Genomic DNA, 22,800 nt, shown 5'->3' on the forward strand with positions numbered 1-22,800 from the left:
GGTAGATTTTCATTACTGAAACAATCGATTAATGTTTGGATTTTTCTACTTTTTAGATTTATTTTAATAATGTCAAGTGAAGAAAAAAGAGAAATGGAGAGAGAATTCACCCAAAAACAAAAAAGAGAGAAGGATACATTTTGATCAACATTTGCGAGCTAAGATTAAAAAATGATTTAGGGGTTTCAACATTTCAGACACAAACAAATTGGGAAAAAATTATTTCCTGAAAATCATGGCATAATCATGGGAAATTCTATTTCCGCACCAAATTATCTTTGTATACATCTTTTCTCAATCCACACTTTTAGTAATTTGATTTTTACTTTATCTCAGTCCACACTTAAAATTCCAAATATACCCTTACCTTCTCTATGCACATCCTCTCCTCCCATCATTTCTCACTCCAAAAACCTTAACCCTAACTACACCAGCTACGAATGATGGCAGCAATGACATCAACCACCGCCCCTTTCCAGCCTCTCAGCCAATAGAACATATGCACATTCAGATGTTGGTGCCTTTTCCAGATCCACATCCTAACAGACAAAATGCACCCAATTTAGATTTGTAATAGGAAGAAGATGAAGCAATTCAAACAGCAAGTGCAGATGCAGGTGCAACATTTACAAAACTTACAGTTATCAACAACACCTTATACACATACCTTTGGCCTAGGAATGGGTGAAGCTACCCTACTGGACTTGATCTGGTGAAATGCTTCTTCAACAACTTTACTTTCACCAATAAATTTTGGATGTGAAGTGTTTATATAGTTCATCTAGAATGCAGAATTAGATAAATTGCATTGGTACATAGATCATGATCATTCTAGAAAAATATGGAAATGTGCATTTACAATTCATAAACATTGAAAATTTAAATACTTAGAAACACATGTACAGGGGATGAGTTCAAATATTTAGATGCATGGTCACAACTCCGAGGATGAGGTTTAGGAATGGGAGGCGATGGTCGGCGGTGAAGTGGCAGGTGAAATGATAGTGGGTGAGATGTGCATGGAGAATTGTGAGATGTGTGGGTGAGGTGGTGGTGGGTGAGATGGTAATTTTGTTAAAGGATAAAATTGTGATTCTGGAAAAATTTATTAAATGTGTGGAGTAAGGAAACTTGGTGTGTGGAAATAGAATTCCTCCCTAATCATAGATCACTACATAAACATCCATATAGTGAAATCATACACGACAATTTAGAAAAAGTACTTTGACACGAACCCATTACCGAAATACAAAAGAGCTGCCCCTAATCAAGTAGATCCCACAGCTTCCCCTCTCATATAAACGAAAACAGACAAATTAAATAAAATTTACAAATATTCGACCACAATTTATTTGGTGCACTTGTTATAAATTACAAGTAAAAATAAGAAAGTAAAAGTTAAAATTACCACTCATCCAACTATTAAATAATTAATTTTTGTGATTTATTTGAACTATTTTTACTTAATAAATTGTAAAGTCAACATACACTAAACAATTTGACACAACTTTAAAGCACACAAATTATAAATAACTCAAATAAAATGAACCAAACAACACCACGTATTGTTAAAAGAAGTGTTTGTCCATTTTTTTTTCCTCTTATATGGTGCTTACAAGAAACTCTATAATCTTATATTTTTTAAATACTATTATAAGGATATCAAAATTGACATTATATTTATTTATTTATTATCAAACTAGCATTGATCTAATGTAATACACAAATTAAACAAAATGGTCATGCTATATTTTATAATTATTAATTAAATTATTTATTTGTGAGTCTACATATATATAAATAAATATTATTATTTAAGTCCAATATATTTGCTCCAGCATTGAGTGGAGAAGCATGTCCAATTCCTCTTCCTTCAAAGGTGTTTTGTTTCCTTCTAGTACAAATTTCACCAAATTGATTTTATATACTGACACTACATTTTCTCATCATATTTTATTTTATGTTTTTTTTAATTATAATTTTACTTTAATTTAAAATTATCAAACAAAATAAAATAAAAACTTCAAACTTAAAAGAGAGACCAGAGTTTAAACCCAAAGATAGACAAGAATTTAACTAATATAAACAGAGTTGTAAACACTAAAATAAACATAAACCTGGACAAGAGTTTAAACAAAACTTGAATTAAATTGACAATTTGTCAATGAGAATTTTTGATTGAAAACTTAAAATATACTGATACTGCTTCAAATCAAAGATAATGATTCACTCACCCAAATCTCCACCACCGTTTGTAAAACCACCATTTCTACCATTTTCAAAGTCCGATAAACCACCATTTCCAAAGTCCGATAGTGGTGGTGACAGTAGAATGATAGCTGATGATGGAGTGCCGTGGTGTTGCTTGCATCAAGCTTCCCACTAAGGTTGTCAAGCTTTCAGTCTATAGCATCCATTTTTTGACTCAAGTTGCCAAGCTTTCCATATTTTTTCTTTTTTTTGTTATAGAAAAATTCTCCCTCTCCAGTAGATCCAAGGTAGCGACTCTCACATAGATCACTAAGGTGACCTATTGTCCGTTTCATCCCTCGAAAGTTATGATTATTCAAGGCATTGGAGACATGACTTTGAAGAGTCTAGCCACTCTCCTTTCTGTTGCAGGAAAGTCTCTTAAAAAGGCATCGGTAAGGTTACTAAATCCATGACTGGCATCGATGCCAAGAAACAAATGAGGACAGTTACAAGAATTCTATCAGATACTAAAGTCATGAACAAAAAGATAAATGACATGAATGGAAAGTTTGACAACCTGACTAAAAAAATAGATGTTAGGGAAAAGTTCAAAACATCACTGAAAAAATGGATGCCATCCATGACATCTATTTTTTAAGTGAAGTTGTCAAACTTTCTATCTATTTTTTTAGTTAGGTTGTCAAACTTTCTATCAATCTTCTTGTCCATGACTTTAGTATATGACAGAATTATTGTAACAACTCTCATCTATTCCTTGGCACTCATGCCAGTCATGAATTTAATGACTTCTACCGATGCCTCTTTAGGAAACTTCCCTACAATCTTGTTTTGTGTTGCTGTTCTGTTTTAGGGGTGTATCTGAGAAGCTGTGCTTATTTTTTTTTAATTATTTATTTATTCTGTTTTATGCTATTGGACTTTAGTGCTCCGCATATTTTGGTTTTTGTGCGCACTTCAAGTGGAACAGCTTGCTAATAAAAAAAAGTTTTCTCATGCATAGAGAAACAAATGGTCACTTGATTGAAGGTTTGTTGCTACTTTCAGGTTTATCAGAATGTTAAGATGTAGATTTAATTTTAGGCTAGGGTTCATTTTGTTTTCTTGTAATGTTTATGTGGTTTGTCAATTTGTGTCTTGGCCAATCATGTTTTCTTCCTTTTGGACTAAATGTTTAATACAAGTGTTCTTTTCACCTTAGTTTTGTAAAATGTTATTATTACCTTATTGCCGAGAGGAAAAAATCATAATAATGAACTACTTACAATTGCAATGGGCACAGGTCATCGTGCAACGCCCCATAACTAGTGTATACATATGTAGCAGGCCTACGAGTTGTACCTTTTTTGGAGTAGCCTATGAGCTATACCTCACCATTGTAGATGATCTCTGCAAATCTCCTCCCACACCTTTCCCCTCCCGTACAACTCACCACCCTCACTCTCTTTCCACTGCAAACCCCACCATCACTCTTCGGCGACCCACTGTCGCGATCCTTACACCGCAGCACCCTCAATACTTCAGAGACCTCACCTCCGACTGTCAAAGCTGTTGGTTAGGGTTAGGTTGTGATTTCCACCTCGCAAGCCCGTCACACTTCGGCTCCAAGAGAGGAGAGTGAGATTCAAATAGAGAGAGAGAGGGGTCAACAGGGAGGGTAGCTAGGGAGTGACTGCCTATTTGGCCGTCGGACTTTAAAATGGCCGGAGAAAATGCCGGCCGAAGTTGTTGGGTTGGGGTCAAGGGTAAAATTGTTTTAAAAAAAAAAACACTTTAATTCATTTTGAGTCATATCACCTCACATTTTTTTTTAAAAAGTCAACTTTTAACTATCTTCTCAAAACACCTCTAAAGGTCACAAGTGTGGACTATACACCCATGTGGGATATGTGGTCATATATCCCTAACAGTATCCAAAGTAAAAAATGTAACCATGGTCAAAATAACACGTGCTAGGGGTAAAAGTGTTGCGTTGTGTCTATGTAGGGTAATATATACTAGTCTATACATACAAGTTTGTCCCATCATTTCTTCTCTAGCTCTAGTCTTTTCATCACACACACTCAGTTGTAATGGCTAAGAGAGCTTCTCTCGTCGTCGTATTTTCCATCATCAAACACCATTTTAAAAGAGCTTCGAATGATGCAAAAAGCTTAGGGGTATGATTATTTTTCATTTCCTTTCGATTTATGTGAATTTTTTGACTTTTTTTTTTTGCTTTTTCATATGAAGATTGCGATTGTTTCGATAGATAGAAGATGAAGTTAAAAAAAATTATGTATGGAGAGCAATATGAGTTTCTTTATAAAAACATTGAAAAATGATGAGCTGAAACTGGATGAGGAGAAGGAGACTGATGGGAAGAAAAAGGAGGAGGAGCTTCTTGTTAAGGAGAAATATGAGAAGAGGAAGAACGATGAAGAGGAGCTTGATGAAAAGAAGATGGTTGTGGAGGAGGAGATGGATGAAGAGGAGCTTGTTGAAAAGAAGAAGAAAGATGAGTTCTATTTGTCTTCAATGAAATCCCTCTCAAAGGTCATGATTATTCAAGGCATTGGGGACATGACTTTGAAGAGTCTAGCCACCCTCCTTTCTGTTGCAAGGAAGTTTCCTAAAGAGTCACGGTAGAAGTCATTAAATTCATGACTGGCATAAGTGCCAAGGAATAGATGAGAGATGTTACGTTAATTTTGTCATATATTAAAGTCATAGACAAGAAGATTGATGGAAAGTTTGACAACCTAACTAAAAAAATAGATGTAATAGATGGAAAGTTTGACAACTTCACTAAAAAAATAGATGCCATATCTTCTTGTCCATGATTTTAGTATATGACAGAATTCTTGTAATTGCCCTCATGATTTTAGTATATGCTAGTCATGGATTTAATGACCTCTACCGATGCCTCTTTAAGAGACTTTCCTGCAGCAGAGAGGGTGGCTAGACTCTTCAAAGTCATGTCCCCAATGCCCTGAATAATCATAACCTTTGAGAGAGATTCCATTGAAGACAAATAGAACTCATCTTTCTTCTTCTTTTCAACAAGCTCCTCTTCATCCATCTCCCCCTCCTCAAGCTCCTCTTCATCATTCTTCCTTTTCTCATATTTCTCCTTAACAACAAGCTCGTCCTCCTTTTTCTTCCTATCAGTCTCCTCATCCTTCTCATCAAGTTTCAGCTCATCCTTTTTCAAAGTTCTTATAAAGAAACTCATATTGCTCTCCATACATAATTTTTTTTAACTTCATCTTCATCTTCTGTCTATCGAAACAATCACTTTCTTCATATGAAAAATCAAAAACAAAAACAAAAACAAAGACAAAAAAAAGGTCAAAAAATTCACGTAAATCGAAAGGAAATGAAAAATAATTATACCCCTAAGCTTTTTGCATCATTCGAAGCTCTTTTAAAATGGTGCTTGATGATGGAAAATACAACAACGAGAGAAGCTCTCTTAGCCATTACAACTGAGTGTGTATGATGAAAAGACTAGAGCGAGAGAAGAAATGATGGGACAAACTTATATGTATAGACTAGTATATATTACCCTACATAGACACAACATAACACTTTTACCCCTAGCACGTGTTATTTTGAGCATGGTTACATTTTTTACTTTGGATACTGTTAGGGATATATGACCACATATCCCACATGGGTGTATAGTCCACACTTGTGACCTTTAGAGGTGTTTTGAGAAGATAGTTAAAAGTTGATTTTTTTATTTTTTATTTTTTTTTTGACTTTTTTTTAAAAAAAGAAGTGTAAAAAATGTGAGAGGTGATGTGACCCAAAATGAATTAAAGTGTTTTTTTTTTTTTAAAAAAACAATTTTACCCTTGACCCCAACCCAACAGCTTCGGCTAGCATTTTAGCATTTTCTCTGGCCATTTTAAAGTCCGGCGACCAAATAGGCAGTCACTCCCTAGCTACCCTCCCCATTGACCCCTCCTCTCTCTCTCTCTGAGTCTCACTCTCCTCTCTTGGAGCCGAAGTGTGAGGGGCTTGCAAGGTGGAAATCACAACATAACCCTAACCACCAACTCCGACAGTCAGAGGTGAGGTCGCTGAAGTATTGAGGGTGCTGCAGTGTAAGGATCGCGACAGTGGGGGAGAATGGGGGCAGTGGGTTGTCGGAGAGTGATGATGGGGGCGAGGTTTGCAGTGGAAAGAGAGTGAGGGTGGGTGAGACGAACGAGGGAGAAAGGTGTGAGAGGAGATTTACAGAGATAATCTGCGATGGTGAGGTATAGCTCATAGTCTACTAAAAAAAAAGTATAGCTCATAGGTCTGCTATACATATGTATACACTAGTTATGGCGTGTTGTGCGTTGCACGATGACCTATGCCCATGGCATTTGCAAGTAGTTCATTATTATGATTTTTTTTCTCCCAGCAATAAGGTATAATAACATACTAAGGTGAAAAGAACACAAGTATTAAACATTCAACCCAAAAGGAAGAAAACATGATTGGCCAAGACACATATTGACAACCGCATAAACATTACGAGAAAACAAAATGAACCCCAGTCTAAAATTAAATATACATCTTAACATTCCTCAAACTGATAAACCTAAAAGCAACATCATCAGCAACAAACTCTTCAATCAAGTGACCATTTGTTTCTCTATGCATGAGAAAACCTTTTTTTATTAGTAAACCATTCCACTTGAACTGCGCACAAAAACCAAAATATGCGGAGTATTTGAAATTGAAGAGCTAATAGGAAGATAAATTTTCAGAAAAATATTTTTTTTTTGGAAGTGTATAAAATAATATGTATGAGAAACCCCTGTCAAAGCTATAAATTGAAACATGTCAGGTTTGAAAAGAATGGGCATGGTAGAGTCCTTATAACAAAGCACATTACAAATAAAAAGTAAATATATAAACCAACAAAACAATCCATGGTGGCTCCAGACTACCCCATGCATGTATATAAATATTATGCTCAATGGATAATTCCATCAACCCCAGATCTATGCACATAAACAAGAAAAGAATAATCACAAAAATTGTAAAATATTGATTGAGAAAAAAAAGATACATGAATAAGAAAAAGAAAAATCACATATCTATGCACTTTGAAAACACTTTCTCCTCACATAGATAAATAAAATTTGTAGTTTGAGCCATAACTAAAACATGTAACTTTAAAGAAAATCAAAACTCATTTACAAAGCCTCATGGATCTGAACTTCATACCCAAGATGCCAAAAGAACACAATATATGCACACATAAAGAACATTTACGTAAAAGTATTAGCAAAACTGAATATCAAGTGAAAATAAGAAAAGGTAAGTGGACAATGAATTTTATTATTTATTTTTCTTGGCAGGAAAAACACCAATTTCTACCTAGAAGGTTTGAAAAGGAAACTGTGTTCCTTATCCCTACAAAAGAGAATCTTACTTGGACTCTTCTGCTTAAAATACTAAAAGGAAACTACAATAATTATGTTAAATTTAAACAAAATAGTGACTTGAACTATGAATTTAATCATCTGACCACGGTAGAATAGACATTCAACATTGGTCTTACAAAAAAACAAGTTAAGACATCTCATTTTTCAGCCGTAGAACAAACCTTCAACATTGGTCTTACCAAAAAAACAAAAAAAAAGTATTAGCATTGTTCCATTTCTGGAGAATGGTGCCAAAATAGAAATATAAAGCAAGCATCTAACCTTTTGACAAGAATGGCGAGTGTACTTCATGAGTGATGTAAAACTTTAGGATATTTGGAGTAATATTTTGGGGATAACCAAAGTCCATGATCTCTGCAATTTTTGATAGGAAGAAGAGCCCAATCTAGCATACATTAAGCATTTCAAAAGTACAAATATCAAAAAGTTCAGCTTCGAAGATTAAGAGTGTGGACCAGAAAGATCATACAACAGTAGTGCATAATTTGCAATAAAACGCATGGACAAAAGCAGTTTTGTCCACGCGTAAGTATGTGCACATATGCATTTGATTAAATTGAATCAGGTGGCCATTAAATGTATCTTATATTGTTGAAAATATGCAGCAAAACATGATGAAAAAGGGCAAGACACAAATAAAAAAATAAGATAATTTCTAAAGATAACTTTTATCAAACGTTGAACACACAGAAACTACTCAAAAAAAATAGTAACAGTTAATAATCGCAAGTGACTGAGTAATGAGGAATCTCATTATCCTTCTACTCAAGAAGGGATATTTTTGTTTTTAGGTATCTACAAGCTGCAAACTGACATATGTTCTAACTTTCAGTAAAAGAACAATTAAAGTTATTGAACTTCAAGCAGCTATGGCGCAGCTATGGCAAAGCTATGTTGATACAAGGTGTTTGACTGCAACACCTCCTAAAAGATATAATGGGGAAAAAAAATAAAAAGTTTCTATCTTGAACCTAGATTTAAATGTAATATCAAAATGAATCAAGCTAATGTTTAAAAGTAAGCATAGTTAGAATTGCCCTTTTGACCATAACAATGAGGGAGAAACCAAGCACCTCAATCATTACAACAAAAAATTTCATAATGAGAAATTAGTAATTATCCATACAAAATGACAAGCACAAGAACATTGTAAATCTATCCCTCAAAATCCAACAAAAAGTTAGCCCACAATTATGAGAAATTGAATCACCAAGTTAATGCAATCCTAAACATTCAAAAATCAAAAAGATTAGAAAGCAACAATCAATACTCGTATATAAAAAATAAAACATTTTTCTAAAAATACACAAACAAAGAAATTGCAATAATAAGAAATAAAGAGTACCCATTAAATGTTTAGAAACTACTTGAATTGCGTGGTCGGCTTCATAAATACCTAATTTGCAAAGTTCACTTAGGCCTTGTTTGGGAAGTGAAATTTTAGCCTTTTAGGCTAAAATTCACAAAAGGATAAAATAGGCTAAAATAGCCAATAAGACAAAATGTTACATCAAACCCATAATCATTTTACTTTTTCTCTCACAAACATCACATTCAACTACAAAAAAATCCAATCATCTTCCCAAACACAAAAATTTTAACCTACTAAAATAGCCAAAAACTAAAATAGCCTACTAAAATAGTAACTTCCCAAACACCCACTTAAAAGATTAAAGTGGCCTTACTTGATAAAAAGTAACAAAGAGTGAAACTCCTTAACTTTCATATGTTCTATCTACAGTCATTGTATAACATTGAAGCTAAGAAACATGAAACCAAAATATATATACATATATAGAAAACAAATTTGTAGCCAAAAGAAAGCAAAATCTAAGACTTCGGTGTACTTCCCTTGAAAAAAATAAAATAAAATAAAATAGAACAATGAATAACAAACCAAAGCAATAAAAGCAGAGAAAAATGATACTAACAAAAGTAAGAACAAGAAAGAAAGCTCTAGAAAGAATGAAAAATCAATAATAATATTTATTTACCTTTTAAATAAGAAGATTGTTAGCTATTCTAGTTGTGTTTCAGCTTCAAAGATTGACCCTGGAAATCAGAAGGAAACCAAAAAATGTAGTTATGTTTTTAAAAACAGAAATAAATAAATAAAATAAAACACAAAGATAATTGAACAAAACAGGTTGTTAAGAGCTTCGGTTGAAGATGATTGCCTTCAATGCAGGAACAATGGCTTGAAAACAGAGAGTCTATTTGATACCTCATTTGAAATTGGTTGAATCATGCGTAGTTGAACCCATAGATCTGGTCAAACACAGCTTTGAGATTGTCGTACAAATCGCAAATTGATCGTCATCAAGATCATCTACTTTAACCTATCTCCAATGGTTTTTAGATCATCATCGTGAGCCATTGATCGTCATCCAGAATGTGATCTCACTATAATGGTCGAGAGAGAAAGATAAAGACATGTAAAGGACTGAGAGAAAGAGAAAGCAAAACTCAATAAAGGTGAAGGTCAATAAAACAATAGAGTGAGTAATCTATGAATTTACCAATTAACCCAAAACTCTTCAATAAAACAAAAGCTAAAATCAATAAAGTTGAAGGTCAAAACGGAAAGAAAAAAAAAGAGCCATTGTTACTGTACAAGGCGACAACTCCCTCTTATATAATAGTAGTATAGATATATTGTTAAATGTATAGATGAGAAGAAGAAGAAGAAGAAGAAGAAGAAGAAGGAGGAGGAATAGAACAAGAGAAAGCTGCTGTAGATTATTGATTCAAAACTTAGGGTTTCCCCCTTACACACAACTACTTATACTAATAAGAATAATACATAAAGACCAAACTACCCCTAACACTTAACACTCTCCCTCAAGTTGGTGCAAAGATGTTTCTCATGCCCAACTTGCAACAAATAGAGTGAAAGACTTTACTACTAAGACCCTTAGTAAAAACATCCGCCAGTTGATCTTCAGACTTAACAAAAGGCATACATATCACACCCTTATTCAATTTCTCCTTAATGAAATGTCTGTCAATCTCAATATGCTTAGTCCGGTCATGTTGAACAGGATTGTGTGCAATACTAATAGCAGCCTTGTTGTCGCAATACAAAGTCATGGGACCACTCCAATCAAGCCCTATATCACTCAACAAAGATTGAAGCCACATTAGTTCACATGTTCCATGTGCCATAGCCCTGTATTCAGCTTCAGCACTAGATCTAGAAACGACCCCCTGCTTCTTACTACGCCATGTAACTAGATTTCCCCCTACAAAAGCACAATAACCAGATGTAGAGCGTCGGTCATCTATAGAGCCTGCCCAATCTGCATCGGTGAATGCTTCCAACCTCAAGTGACCATGATTAGAGAACAAAATTCCTTTTCCAGGGGCAGATTTAAGGTACCTCAAAATGCGATAGACTGCATCCAAATGAGGTACACGAGGATCATGCATAAACTGACTCACTATTCCAACTGCATAGGCAATATCTGGACGAGTATGAGAGAGATATATCAGTCTTCCCACAAGTCTTTGGTACCTTTCCTTCTCCACAAGCTCACCAATTCCACTACAAAGATGATGATTAGTCTCAATTGGTGAATCAGTTGGTCTGCAGCCCAACATGCCCGTTTCTTCAAGAAGATCTAGAATGTACTTCCTTTGAGAAATAAAGATGCCTTTGTCAGATCTAGCAACTTCAATCCCAAGGAAGTATCTCAATGGACCAAGTTCTTTTATCTCAAACTCCTTGGCTAACTGCATCTTGAGATGGGTCACCTCCTCCTCATCATTACCTATCACAACTATGTCATCCACGTATACAATAAGCACTGTTACCTTATGTACATTGCGTTTGACAAACAAGGTGTGATCCGCATTGCTTTGCTGATATCCAAATCCCACCATTGCCTTGAGGAATCTACCAAACCAGGCTCTAGGAGATTGTTTCAAACCGTACAAAGCCTTCTTTAATCTACAAACCTTTCCAACTGTAGACTGAGATGAGAATCCTGGAGGTACATCCATATATACCTCCTCCTCCAAATCCCCATGAAGAAAAGCATTCTTCACATCTAGTTGTTGTAGAGACCATCCCAAATTAGCCGTACATGACAGAATAGTTCGAATGGAATTCATCTTTGCTACCGGGGCAAAAGTTTCTTGATAATCTATTCCATATGTTTGGGTAAATCCCTTGGCCACTAGTCTTGCTTTGTACCGTTCAATCGTCCCATCTGCATTGTGCTTAATGGTGAACACCCACTTACATCCGACTGGGTGTTTCCCATTTGGAAGAGACACCAACTCCCATGTGTTATTTTTACTCAAAGCTTGCATCTCTTCTACCATAGCTACCTTCCACTTAGGATCATTGATGGCTTCTTTCCAACCCTGCGGAATACACACAGAAGAAAGGGACGAAACAAAAGCACGATACATAGAAGACAACGAATCATATAACACAAATTTAGAAATAGGGTGTTGAGTACAAGCTCTAACCCCCTTTCTGAGAGCAATAGGAAGACTCAAATCATCCGTAATAGGACCATCAACAACAGGTGAAGAAATGAGATGAGGATCATTACCTGAAGAGTTAGTGGAAACTGGGTGTGGAACTGGCATAGGAGATGATGATTGACTTGGTGGCACAAGAGAAGCCGGCTCTTTCTGACGCCGTGAATAAGTCTTAAGATCAGCTCTGTCCAAACGACCACTGATATCCGACTCCTCATCAACAGAACTCCTAGGCTCCCCCTCACCACAAATAACAGCCCGTTGAGGAGGAAGGAAAAAAGACAACTCATGCTGATATGATGCCGTCTCATCCGCAATCTCATCGATACCACGCTCCCCCTGAGGAGATGGCGGAGGACCAGGAAAAAAAGACTCAAATTCACGGAAGGTGACATCCATACTAACATACAACCTATGAGAGTGAGGGTCATAGCATTTGTAGCCTTTCTGAGTAGCAGAATAACCAAGAAAGACACACCGGACAGCCTTAGGATCAAGCTTCCCACGAGGCCGAGGGTGAAGATGAACAAAACAGACACTACCAAAAACCCGAGGCGGAAGAGAAGAAGTGGGATACGTCACAGGAAGAAGCTCAAGAGGAATTTGGAAGTGGAGGACACTAGAGGGCATACGGTTAATAAGATAAGCCGCGGTAAGAACCGCATCCCCCCAAAAGGACTTAGGAACGTTCATGGTAAACAAGAGAGAGCGAGCAACCTCAAGTAGATGGCCATTCTTACGTTCAACAACTCCATTCTGTTCAGGAGTGCCAACACAACTAGTCTGATAAAGAATGCCATGGTCGTCGAGGTATGCCCGGAAAGCGCCATCAACATACTCAGTCCCATTGTCACTCCTAAGAATTTTGATAGTAGCATTGAAGAGATTGGATACCATTTTATGAAAACTTTTGAAGCATGAGAAAACTTCATTTTTTGTGCGAAGTAAATAAAGCCAAGTCACACGGGAATAACAATCAATGAATGTGACAAACCATCGATAACCAGAGGTAGAAACAACAGGGGAAGGACCCCACACATCGGTATGAATAAGCATAAAAGGAAAAGTACTTCTTTTATTAATTGAAGGATAACAAGTATGTTTATGCTTAGCAAGCTCACAAGCATCACAAACAAAGTTATTCCTAGGACAATCACGAACTAATAAAGGAAAAAGTTTCTCTAAAATGCTAAAGGAAGGATGCCCCAAACGGCGATGCCACTGATGAAGGAGACGAAGGGAGGAGCCAGAAGAGCATTGCAGAGCCTGAGAGGACAAAGGTGAGGCAGGCATGGCATCCAGAAAGTACAGACCACTTTGTGCTCTACCACTGCCAATCATTTTCCCCGTAGCCAGTTCCTGAAAGACACAATGAGTCGGAAAAAAGGTTACAGAGCAATTGAGAGCAGTAGTAAGGCTACTAACAGAAAGTAAGTTAGTTGAAAAATTAGGAACATGAAGAACAGATGAAAGCGAAAGTAAAGAGGTGCAACGAACAGAACCCTTGCCGGAGATAGAAGATAAAGTGCCATCAGCCACTCTAACCTTATCTCGCCCAGAACTAGGTGAATAAGAATGGAAAAAACTAGAAGTACCCGTCATGTGATCGGTAGCACCGGAATCAATGATCCAAGGAGACGACGAAGAAACACTGAGGGCACTAGCAGAAATACCTGTGTGAGCAAAGTTGGAAGAGGCAGAAGAGGAAGGAGCTAAGGCAGATGAAGAATCAAGTCGAGCCATCAAACGTCTGAGAGTGTGAAGCTCATCCGGGGAAAGAGAACTAGCATCATTCGAGGCACTAGCAGTAGTCTCAGAAACATGTGCTTGAGGACGAACACCACCACCACGACCACGGCCTCGAGTAGGGCGGCCATGCAACTTCCAACAGTGTTCTTTATCATGTCTATCTTTCCCACAATACTCACACTTCAACCGGTCCCGATCAACCAATGGACCCTTACCACCACCTGGAGGCAGAAAAGGTGGAGTATCACGTGACTTGGGGCCGACAACCATCGCTGACCGATCCAGAACAGGAGCATGCACCATAGCACTGCGACGACTCTCCTCCTGCTGAACCAGGGCATAAGCCTCACGCAATGTAGGAAACGGAGAGCGACCCAACACCTGAACCCGTATCTGATCATACTCCAAATTCAGACCAGCAAGAAAGTCATACACCCGCTCCTTCTCCACAGCCTGCTGAAACATAGTGGCATCCTTGGAGCAAACTGGCTGGAAACTCTGGTAGAAATCTAGCTCTTGCCACAAACCACTCAACTCAGCATAGTAGACTGCCAGAGAGCGATCCTTCTGATCTAAACCCCTAATCGTCTTACGCAATTCATAGGCCTGTGCATCATTCCCTTGTTGAGAATACATTTGAGAGGCAGCTATCCAGATCTTGTGAGCAGTATCCATCAAGAGAAAAGTCCGACTAATGGTAGGCTCCATAGAATTGATGAGCCAGGTCATAACTAAAGCATTCTCAGAAATCCATTGAGCAGATAAAGTACTATCCTCAGTAGGTGGCTGGGTACTACTACCAGTAATATAGCCAGTCAAACGCCGGGCGGCAATCGCAAGACTACAGGAGCGGGACCAAATCAAGTAATTAAGACCATTAAGTTTGACCGGACTAATCTGGAGAGAAGGACTATCACCAAGAGTCAGACCACGACTCAGTCCACTCTCCTCCTTGCCCTTAGAGTCCTGACCCAAGCTGTCAGCCATGAGATGAGAAAAGAGGGTGCAAAAAACACAAGCCGGATATCAAACAAGTTCACAAATCACCCAACCAGCACACCAAACACCTTTTAAGGCTAAAACAGTCCAAAAGAAGCCCAGAACAGAGCAACCAGATCAACTACAAGTCAGAAAACCGAAGCAGAGCATCTAAACAGCGATAAAAATCCAAGATAGGGCCAAAATACATCAAACCAAGGACAACAAACCCCCCTAGGGTTCCAGTCGGCTCCCAAGGATAGGAGAAGAAGGGACAAAACCAGAAAAAAGAGGGTCAAACAGTGATTTTCGAAAAATCACCCAATTTTGACGAAAAATCAAAAAAATTAGAAAATTCAATCAATAATGACCAAACAATCAAAATGAGATTATAGGGTGATTACCCATTAAATTTCGAGCATACTGTAAAAATTTTTTTATTTTTTATTTTTTTTATTTATTTATTTTTTTTTTCTGGCTATAACAGACGTACCAGGAACAATATGGGGCTCTAAGGAACAATCTTCAAGGAGGAAGATAGTGCTCTGATACCATGTTAAATGTATAGATGAGAAGAAGAAGAAGAAGAAGAAGAAGAAGAAGAAGAAGGAGGAGGAATAGAACAAGAGAAAGCTGCTGTAGATTATTGATTCAAAACTTAGGGTTTCCCCCTTACACACAACTACTTATACTAATAAGAATAATACATAAAGACCAAACTACCCCTAACACTTAACATATATATATTTTGAAAGGGTCCTATTACAGTGTGCAACCCCTTAAGGGTTGCACACCATATGCAACTTTATTATTGGCCATTGGATTACACAAATACATCCTGACCATTGAATTCTTTAATTTTGAAAAATTGGACACCGGAGCAACCAGTTGACCACCATCTCCAAAAGTATTAACGTATTCTCTCTTCTTCTTTTTCTTCTTCTTCTTCTTCTTCTTCTTCTTCCACAGTGTTCTCTCGCTTTGCTTTCGTCTCTCCCTCTCCCTCTACTGAAAAAGTCCCTCCTTGGATTGATCTCTTCCCCTGCTCCTCTCGCTTTCTTCTCTCTCTACTGCGTTCATTCGTCTCTCTTCGTCTGGCTCAACTGACTACAGGTTGTAAGTGGTTGTTCGGTTTAAAACCCTAATCTAACCCAGTGAGCCTCTGTTTTTTTTTTTTGAAGAGCAATCAACAAGGTATGTCTCCCTTTGATTGTTTTTGAAACCCTAAACCCTCTTCTAAAACTCTCTTCTTCCCCATTTTTTTGGATATTTCTGAAATCCTCCTTCTAAAACTATACTCTCTAATTTTTACCCTATTTTTTGTCTCTAGTGTTCTATTTGAATTTCTATTCCAGTCTCTCTTGGCTCACACTAATTCAAAATTTGTACTGAAGCAAGGCTTCATAAGAATTTTATTCTACTTTGCTATTTATACATCTCAGTTGACATTCATAATGAAATAATCCATTTTTACATTAATCAATGTAGTATTTTGTAACCATATTGTTGCTTCCACGACTTGTTCTTGAGTTGTTGCAAAATATTTCATGAGAAATTTTGGCATTAAAATTATAGGGCTAATTATGTTATTTGAATTTTGATTGCATTTAAGATGTTTGCAAAAATGCCTAGTTCGTTAGCGACTTAAACGAAAGTATTTTGGAACTATAAAAACTTGTGATTGACTTAACATGTTATCCGAAGATTTATCCCAAAATATATTTAGTGATATTCACATGAAGCAACTATAACTTGTGGTTGGGACCTCCAAATTTGTAAGTATTTTTGGTAATGTTTAGTACTTCTTGTTCTAGTTGAAGTAAATAGCCATCTCAAGTAAATCATTTGTTTGATTGGTTTTTAAAAACATATATATATAAGCGAACGTAGTTCACATACAATAGAAATACTTCTAAAAATGCTAATCAAATAGTGCTTGAACTTCACTTGTATCCTTGTTCACGCATAAGCAGTTGACAAGATAATGGAGAAGAGACTCCAACCAACAAAAAAGTGTGAAAAGCTACCTCCGCATACTTTTTTCAAAGTGTATTGATGCTAAGATCATCCATGAATTAGTGTCTTCCTCTAAGCGTGGAGGCTTTCCTAGCAACCATGAAAGATTAGTGTCGAACTTTAGGATTGAAGTAGTGGAAAGTGTGAGAAGAGAAAATTTTGAAATCTTTTTTTCCTTTGTTGTTTAGCATGATAAATGATAATGTTGAAAAATATAAAATTGTTAAATTTTGTGTACAACCCATAGCAACATGGTAGGTTGCTTTTCAATTTCTTGCAAAATATACATAAATGTTTCTTGCAAAAAATAAAGAACATTTTTTTCACTAGTTTGTCACTATTGATTTTCGAGTCCTGTTGCCATGTGCACCTTATATCTTAACCATTGAATCTCCACAAACTAATCTGAGCCATTGAATAATTTAATAAAAAAAAGTTGAAACCTTCTCAACCAATATAATTGTTATATCTTAACCATTGAATCTCCACAAACATAATTGTTATACAGAATGTCACAAAAGCAATGTCAAAACAATATGCTTGAGCAATCATATCGTTCAATTTTATGTATGAATTTTATATTTACATAGCATTATTCGTTTTATTTTCCAACAGTGCCCTTTTTAAAACCTTATCAACGAAAATAGCTCTGCAATTCGTAATGCTGATAGTGTTTTGTTTATTTCTTAGTCTAAAACCAAAAATGACCCAAAAATACGAAGACAAATTTTTTTTTTTTTTTTCAACGAAAATACAAAGACAGTTGGGTTCATATAATATGGTCATTCCCCATTTGAAGTTTGCTTTCTATTCTAGGAATTGGAAGAGGTTATGGTCTTTTTTTTTAGCCCTAGTTAAAACTGAAAACCTATTTTTCAAAACATGGGGACTTCAACGTAATTGCGGATCCAATGGTAATGATTGTGGAATATATACTTAAAAAATAATAAATTATCTGTTTATATTCAATCTATAGAAAATTTGTAGCTCAAAGTAATCTTGGATTGGATTTATATGCAGTTTTACAATATATGATGAAAGTAAATGTATTACTTGAAGAGCTAAATGATTATATTTGTGTGTTTGTGTATCTGGTTTAGATTATATTTGCTCAATGATTTTTAATTCGTTTTGTCCTTTTTCTCTTGTTTATTTATTTTCTTTTGCATATCAAATGCTAGTTTACTTATGAATTGCACACTATGTACACACACACACACATACATATATGAATATGTTCTAGACTGTGTTTAATGAGTTGAAAAATATGTTTTTTTTTTTTTTTTTAGTTTTTGATTTTTAGTTTTTTAAGCAAGCAACAAAAGCCTTTATATGTTGTTGGCATGCTAATGTGTGCCCCCACAATCAAACTCAAGTTTTGGCTTGGTCGATACCTTTTGACAACCTTACTAATACAAAAAACGGCAAGATACTCTAGGAATCTATCTTACTAATAATAATAACCAAGGGCCTTTTATATGCCATGTCATTGTAAAGCTACAACTTAGAGTAGGCCTTACCTTCTATGGAATACAATTTCATGCACTCTGTACCCCTTTTCTTTAACCTAAGTTTCACCTTGTTTTTAGTTTCAATTGTGACAATCAAACATTTACATAGTTTCAGTCAAGTTTCAATGTCAATCCTCTATCAAAGATCTCCCATCAACTTTGACAGGGTGTAAGCATATGAGTGGCTAACACTTTCACCCCCAAGTCTCACTTTAGTGTTTAATGAGTTGATTTATATTGTAAAGTAGCTCAAATTGTCAGAAGTCATGTTAATGGGTTTACTTGTCTATATTCTGCTCTGATCTCTTTTAAATTGTATTATTCTGGTCATAATTTCTTGAACTAGTAAATTGTTTGGTTGAGTTATTTAATTGGAGCCTCAACTTGAAATTTTTGTTGAGCTGCTCTATTTGAATAGGAAACAAAACAGAACAAATTGAAAAGACTAAAATGCTTCGTTTAAGAAAATTACTCCTTTTAATGGTTGATTGTGAAATACATTTATTAATTGAATCTGATACTCCACTCGCAGATTCCAATAGTGATAGTTCCTCTGCTAGGCATTGAGTGGATTCAATTAAGGACTTGATATCATGCTTATTCCCCTTGGCATTCAGTTTAAGTTAGTGCATTTCCTTAATTTTCTAAACCCAATACAGTCACCCATTTACATTATTTTATATATAAAATATAATAGACTGACTGAACAAACATGAGATGTTAAAATTGTGTCCTTTTTGTTCTTTGAGTGATTATGTTGAATTTTTGTGTTAGTTATTCGTGAAATTCAACCTATGATGCTATGATGTTGAACTTGAGTGATTGCTTCCTCCTGAATTTTTTCATACAATATTAGATGATGATTGTCATATGGCTGGGTTTTAGATGATGATGATATATATATATATATATATATCTAGATTTCCTTTATTCACCCTATTACTTTAGCACATTTATTGCTTGATGAAAGCCCATCTCTTGTATGTAAGCTAATTGACATATCTCTAATTTTCGCAAATCAGGAAAAAAAAAAGTGTTTTTGCCATGAATGGATAATGATGCTCGACCGAAGTATGAACTCTTAAAATTTTGTTTGAACAGCTTATTGAAAACTAGTCCCTAGGAGCTGTATTTCCATTGTAAAACCAAGTTTTGTAGCAAATATATATAAAGCACAAAGCAAAAGTTTCACACCGGTCCACTCAAACCTTGAAAGAGAATAACAAAACCAGCAAGTAAAAAGTCACCAAATCAAAAGAATAAAAATAAAATTTACATTAAGTGAGACAAAAATAAACCAAGAAGAATTCAATTTTATTGAATCCACCGTGTCAAGCCATACATGCATTTCAAGTCAATGGAAGAATTCAATTTTATTGTAAACCAAGAAGAGCATGAAGTGAAGAATTTCTCAAAAAACATGAATAGAAATGGAATTAATTGATAAATATTTGTCAACAAATAGTCTAGTCCTGAGGGGATATATTTGGTCATCACAAACAAAAGAAAACCAGCCTAACACCATTACAGACTTAGCAATGAAATTGATTGCCGGTACATTAGTCACTTGTAATTTTATAAGGGCAAAGCTAACTTGATATAAAATCAAGGACAAAATGATCTCCAAAAAAAGAGTAATACCAAAAGCTTTCATTTAAATCATCATAGTTCCCACAAGGAATGCTTTAATATCCTTTTCTACTCCTAGCAACTTCCTTTTAGAACAAATTCAAATATTATTTAACACGAGTTTACAAAATTATAAAATCTAATCTTCAAAGAGAACCGAAAATTACTAGAACAAATCACCTAATAAACATCTCATATAGACACGTGATATTACAAAAACCAATACAAGACAAAATGTGAAAATGACACTACAAAATCCCGCAAATAATATAAGATAAAATCGACATGACAAAAACATAATTGTAATATTATTCAATTACACAAGCATACAACAATCAAACTTGGTTGATAGGACTATAGAAATAACTAACCTTTAGGCCATTGCCATTAGGAAGAATGACATGATCCACTGCATTAAATAACTTAACTTAGGGCTACAAACAATAACAAAAACGTAAAAATTAGAACTTCAAAAATGGACAATCATATAAATAGACCTACAAATATCTATGGAGAGAACTAGAGATTAGGGTATAGGTTTGAATTTATAAAGTCGGAAACAATAGCACCAAAATACAAATTTTTTTACTGCAAAAAACGAGATCTGATGGTAACTATTGCAGAAAACATAAACATAGCTAGGGTTTAGAAATCGGGAAAAGGAGAGGGAGTTAGAGAGAGAAATTGAATTAACCGGTGCTGGGTAGAGATCGAGACGGGTTGGTGTAGAAATTGGCGGAAGCAACTATGAATTCCGAGGAAATTTCCAAACAAAGCGATACAATGGTAGTGTGGGTGTAGATAGAACGGTATGAAGAAATCGCCTGAGTTAGAGAGAGAGAGAGAGATACCGGAGACAATGGTGACTAGTGAGGGTGAAAGAAACCATCGGAGAGCATGAGGAAGGAACCGAAATGGAGAGAGATGAAGAGTGTGAGTCGAGATGGTGAGCAAAACCAAAATGAAGAGAGAGGGAGAGTGAGTGCCTGAATTTCTAAGATTAAAACAAATTTTACAATCAGACTTGAACTAAAAAATATAATTCACTGCCACAAAATAGATTTTATAAACAAATTTACAATCTATGATCAAAATAGAATTCCCTGCCACCAAAAAAAATTCCTTCAATGCCATACTAATCTAGGATAATTGTTAGAGACATCCATAGAATTCACTGCCACCATTGCCTTGTTGAACTCAATAAACAATCAAACAAAACAGTTTTTTTTTTTTTTTTCCAAAAAGGAAAAAGAAAACAATAAACACACTTACAAATTTGTTTATTTGTTTAATAAACTCAAGAAACATGTTGCCACATTACACCTTTGCTCACAACCCTTGCAATTTACACATTCAATTTAAAATTGGGGTAAGTTAAATATTCACCATTAATACTTCCATCTTAATGTGTTTGCAATATTCAAAAATAAAACCCAACAAAGTATAAGAAATTATAAAAACATAAATCAAACAATTTCATAGAAGTCAACCATTTCATAGAAAAAGACCTATCTCATCTCATAGTAACCTATTTCACATAAATCAAACAATTTCAACCCATTTCATTTTCAAATAAATGAAATCAAAATCATAAAGAAACACAAATAATTCTGCCCAACTTCTCTGCACTCCTCTTTTACTTATCCATAAAGAAACCCAAGAAATTTTTTTTAATCAACACTACATAAACAAACCTTCTACAAAGAGGTCACAAAGTTAATGATTGAAACACATAAAAGTAAAAGTAAAGGAATACCAAAATCAAAGTGGTTCACAACTACTCTTAGTTATCTACAAAGAAATTTAAAAAAATAATAATAATCAACATTTTCACGTTTAGGCCACACAGTTCAGTCAAAAACATAAAACCAGAGTGGACATTAGGAGTATGATTTTCAACATTTTCTTTATAAGAGTCTTAGTAAATAATTTTTATTATAGTTATTTATCTAAAAAAAAAAAAAAAAAGTCCTAGTAAATTGAAGTTATTAAGTCCCATTTAAACATTCAGATCAAGCATCCAAGTCAAACACTAAACCCCAAATTGAAAATCCCCAAATTTTGAAATTGAAAAGCCTCGAATCATAACTCAAAACCCTAATATCTGAACATGTACCTGAAATTGGGCGGTGCGAGGGAGAGGTACGAGAGCTCCGGCAGGGGGGAGAGGTGAGACGGCTCCGTTTGCTTCGTTCGTGGGTCTTCATCGACCGGGCGGAGAAGCGAAGACGAACGGAGCTGCGAAGGAGGTAACTCCGAAGGACTGCTCGAGCGAAGAAATGGATGTCGCTCCGAAGGGCAACTCTTCCCTCCGTTTTCTCTTCATGTTCTCTTCTTCGTCTTCGCTCTCTCTCTCTCTCTCGAACGCATCTCTGTCTCCCTCCAGCTAGTTTTTGCTCTATTTTAGGGGGCTCCTAAATTTTAGGATGGAATTTTGATTTAAGGTAAAATTTTGGGGCGTTTGCTGGAAGAAATTTGAATTTGGGACAAAATTTTGTAATAAAAATTGGTCTTAATTTTATAGATTTTTTTAAGTTTTATTATTTATGTTTGTATTTTTACCTTTATTAAAGTTTAATTAATATTGTAAATGCAAAACTGATTTATGGAGTTTTATGATTTTAATCAATAAATAATAATTATATTAAAAAATAATTACTATTATGTTGTTAATAATTTATTATTTAATTATCAATAGTTATTACAAATAATAACAAATTTAATTAATATTAACATTAAAGTAATTTAACATTTTAAATTAATAATTTAATCAAATAATTATTTGA

At 35.3% G+C, this 22,800-nt stretch overlaps 1 protein-coding gene across 23 annotated transcripts; it reads right to left on the bottom strand.

The window, feature by feature from the left end:
• Positions 1-138: 138 nt before the first annotated feature.
• On the bottom strand, positions 139-22,502 carry LOC114264533 (dynamin-related protein 3A). 23 transcript variants are annotated; one of them, XM_082871182.1, is made up of 7 exons: positions 22,131-22,426; positions 20,386-20,448; positions 9,865-10,043; positions 9,635-9,692; positions 7,902-7,994; positions 668-781; positions 139-539 (listed from the first exon to the last, which is right to left on the bottom strand). In XM_082871182.1, the coding sequence occupies exons 5-7, from the start codon at positions 7,929-7,931 to the stop codon at positions 459-461; spliced, it is 225 nt and encodes a 74-aa protein (XP_082727308.1). In that variant the 5' UTR covers positions 7,932-7,994; positions 9,635-9,692; positions 9,865-10,043; positions 20,386-20,448; positions 22,131-22,426; the 3' UTR covers positions 139-458. The 23 variants fall into 23 exon arrangements, 15 of the variants coding, with proteins under 15 accessions (XP_082727308.1, XP_082727324.1, XP_082727349.1 ...); XM_082871198.1 differs by lacking the exon at positions 20,386-20,448 and adding an exon at positions 16,886-16,959 and having other exon boundaries at positions 22,131-22,423; XM_082871223.1 differs by having other exon boundaries at positions 7,902-8,025; positions 9,818-10,043; positions 22,131-22,423.
• Between the last annotated feature and the right edge of the window lie 298 nt (positions 22,503-22,800).

Source organism: Camellia sinensis, chromosome 1 (genome assembly GCF_055761805.1).
Source record: "Camellia sinensis isolate YWXY chromosome 1, ASM5576180v1, whole genome shotgun sequence".
NCBI classification, from domain to species: domain Eukaryota; kingdom Viridiplantae; phylum Streptophyta; class Magnoliopsida; order Ericales; family Theaceae; genus Camellia; species Camellia sinensis.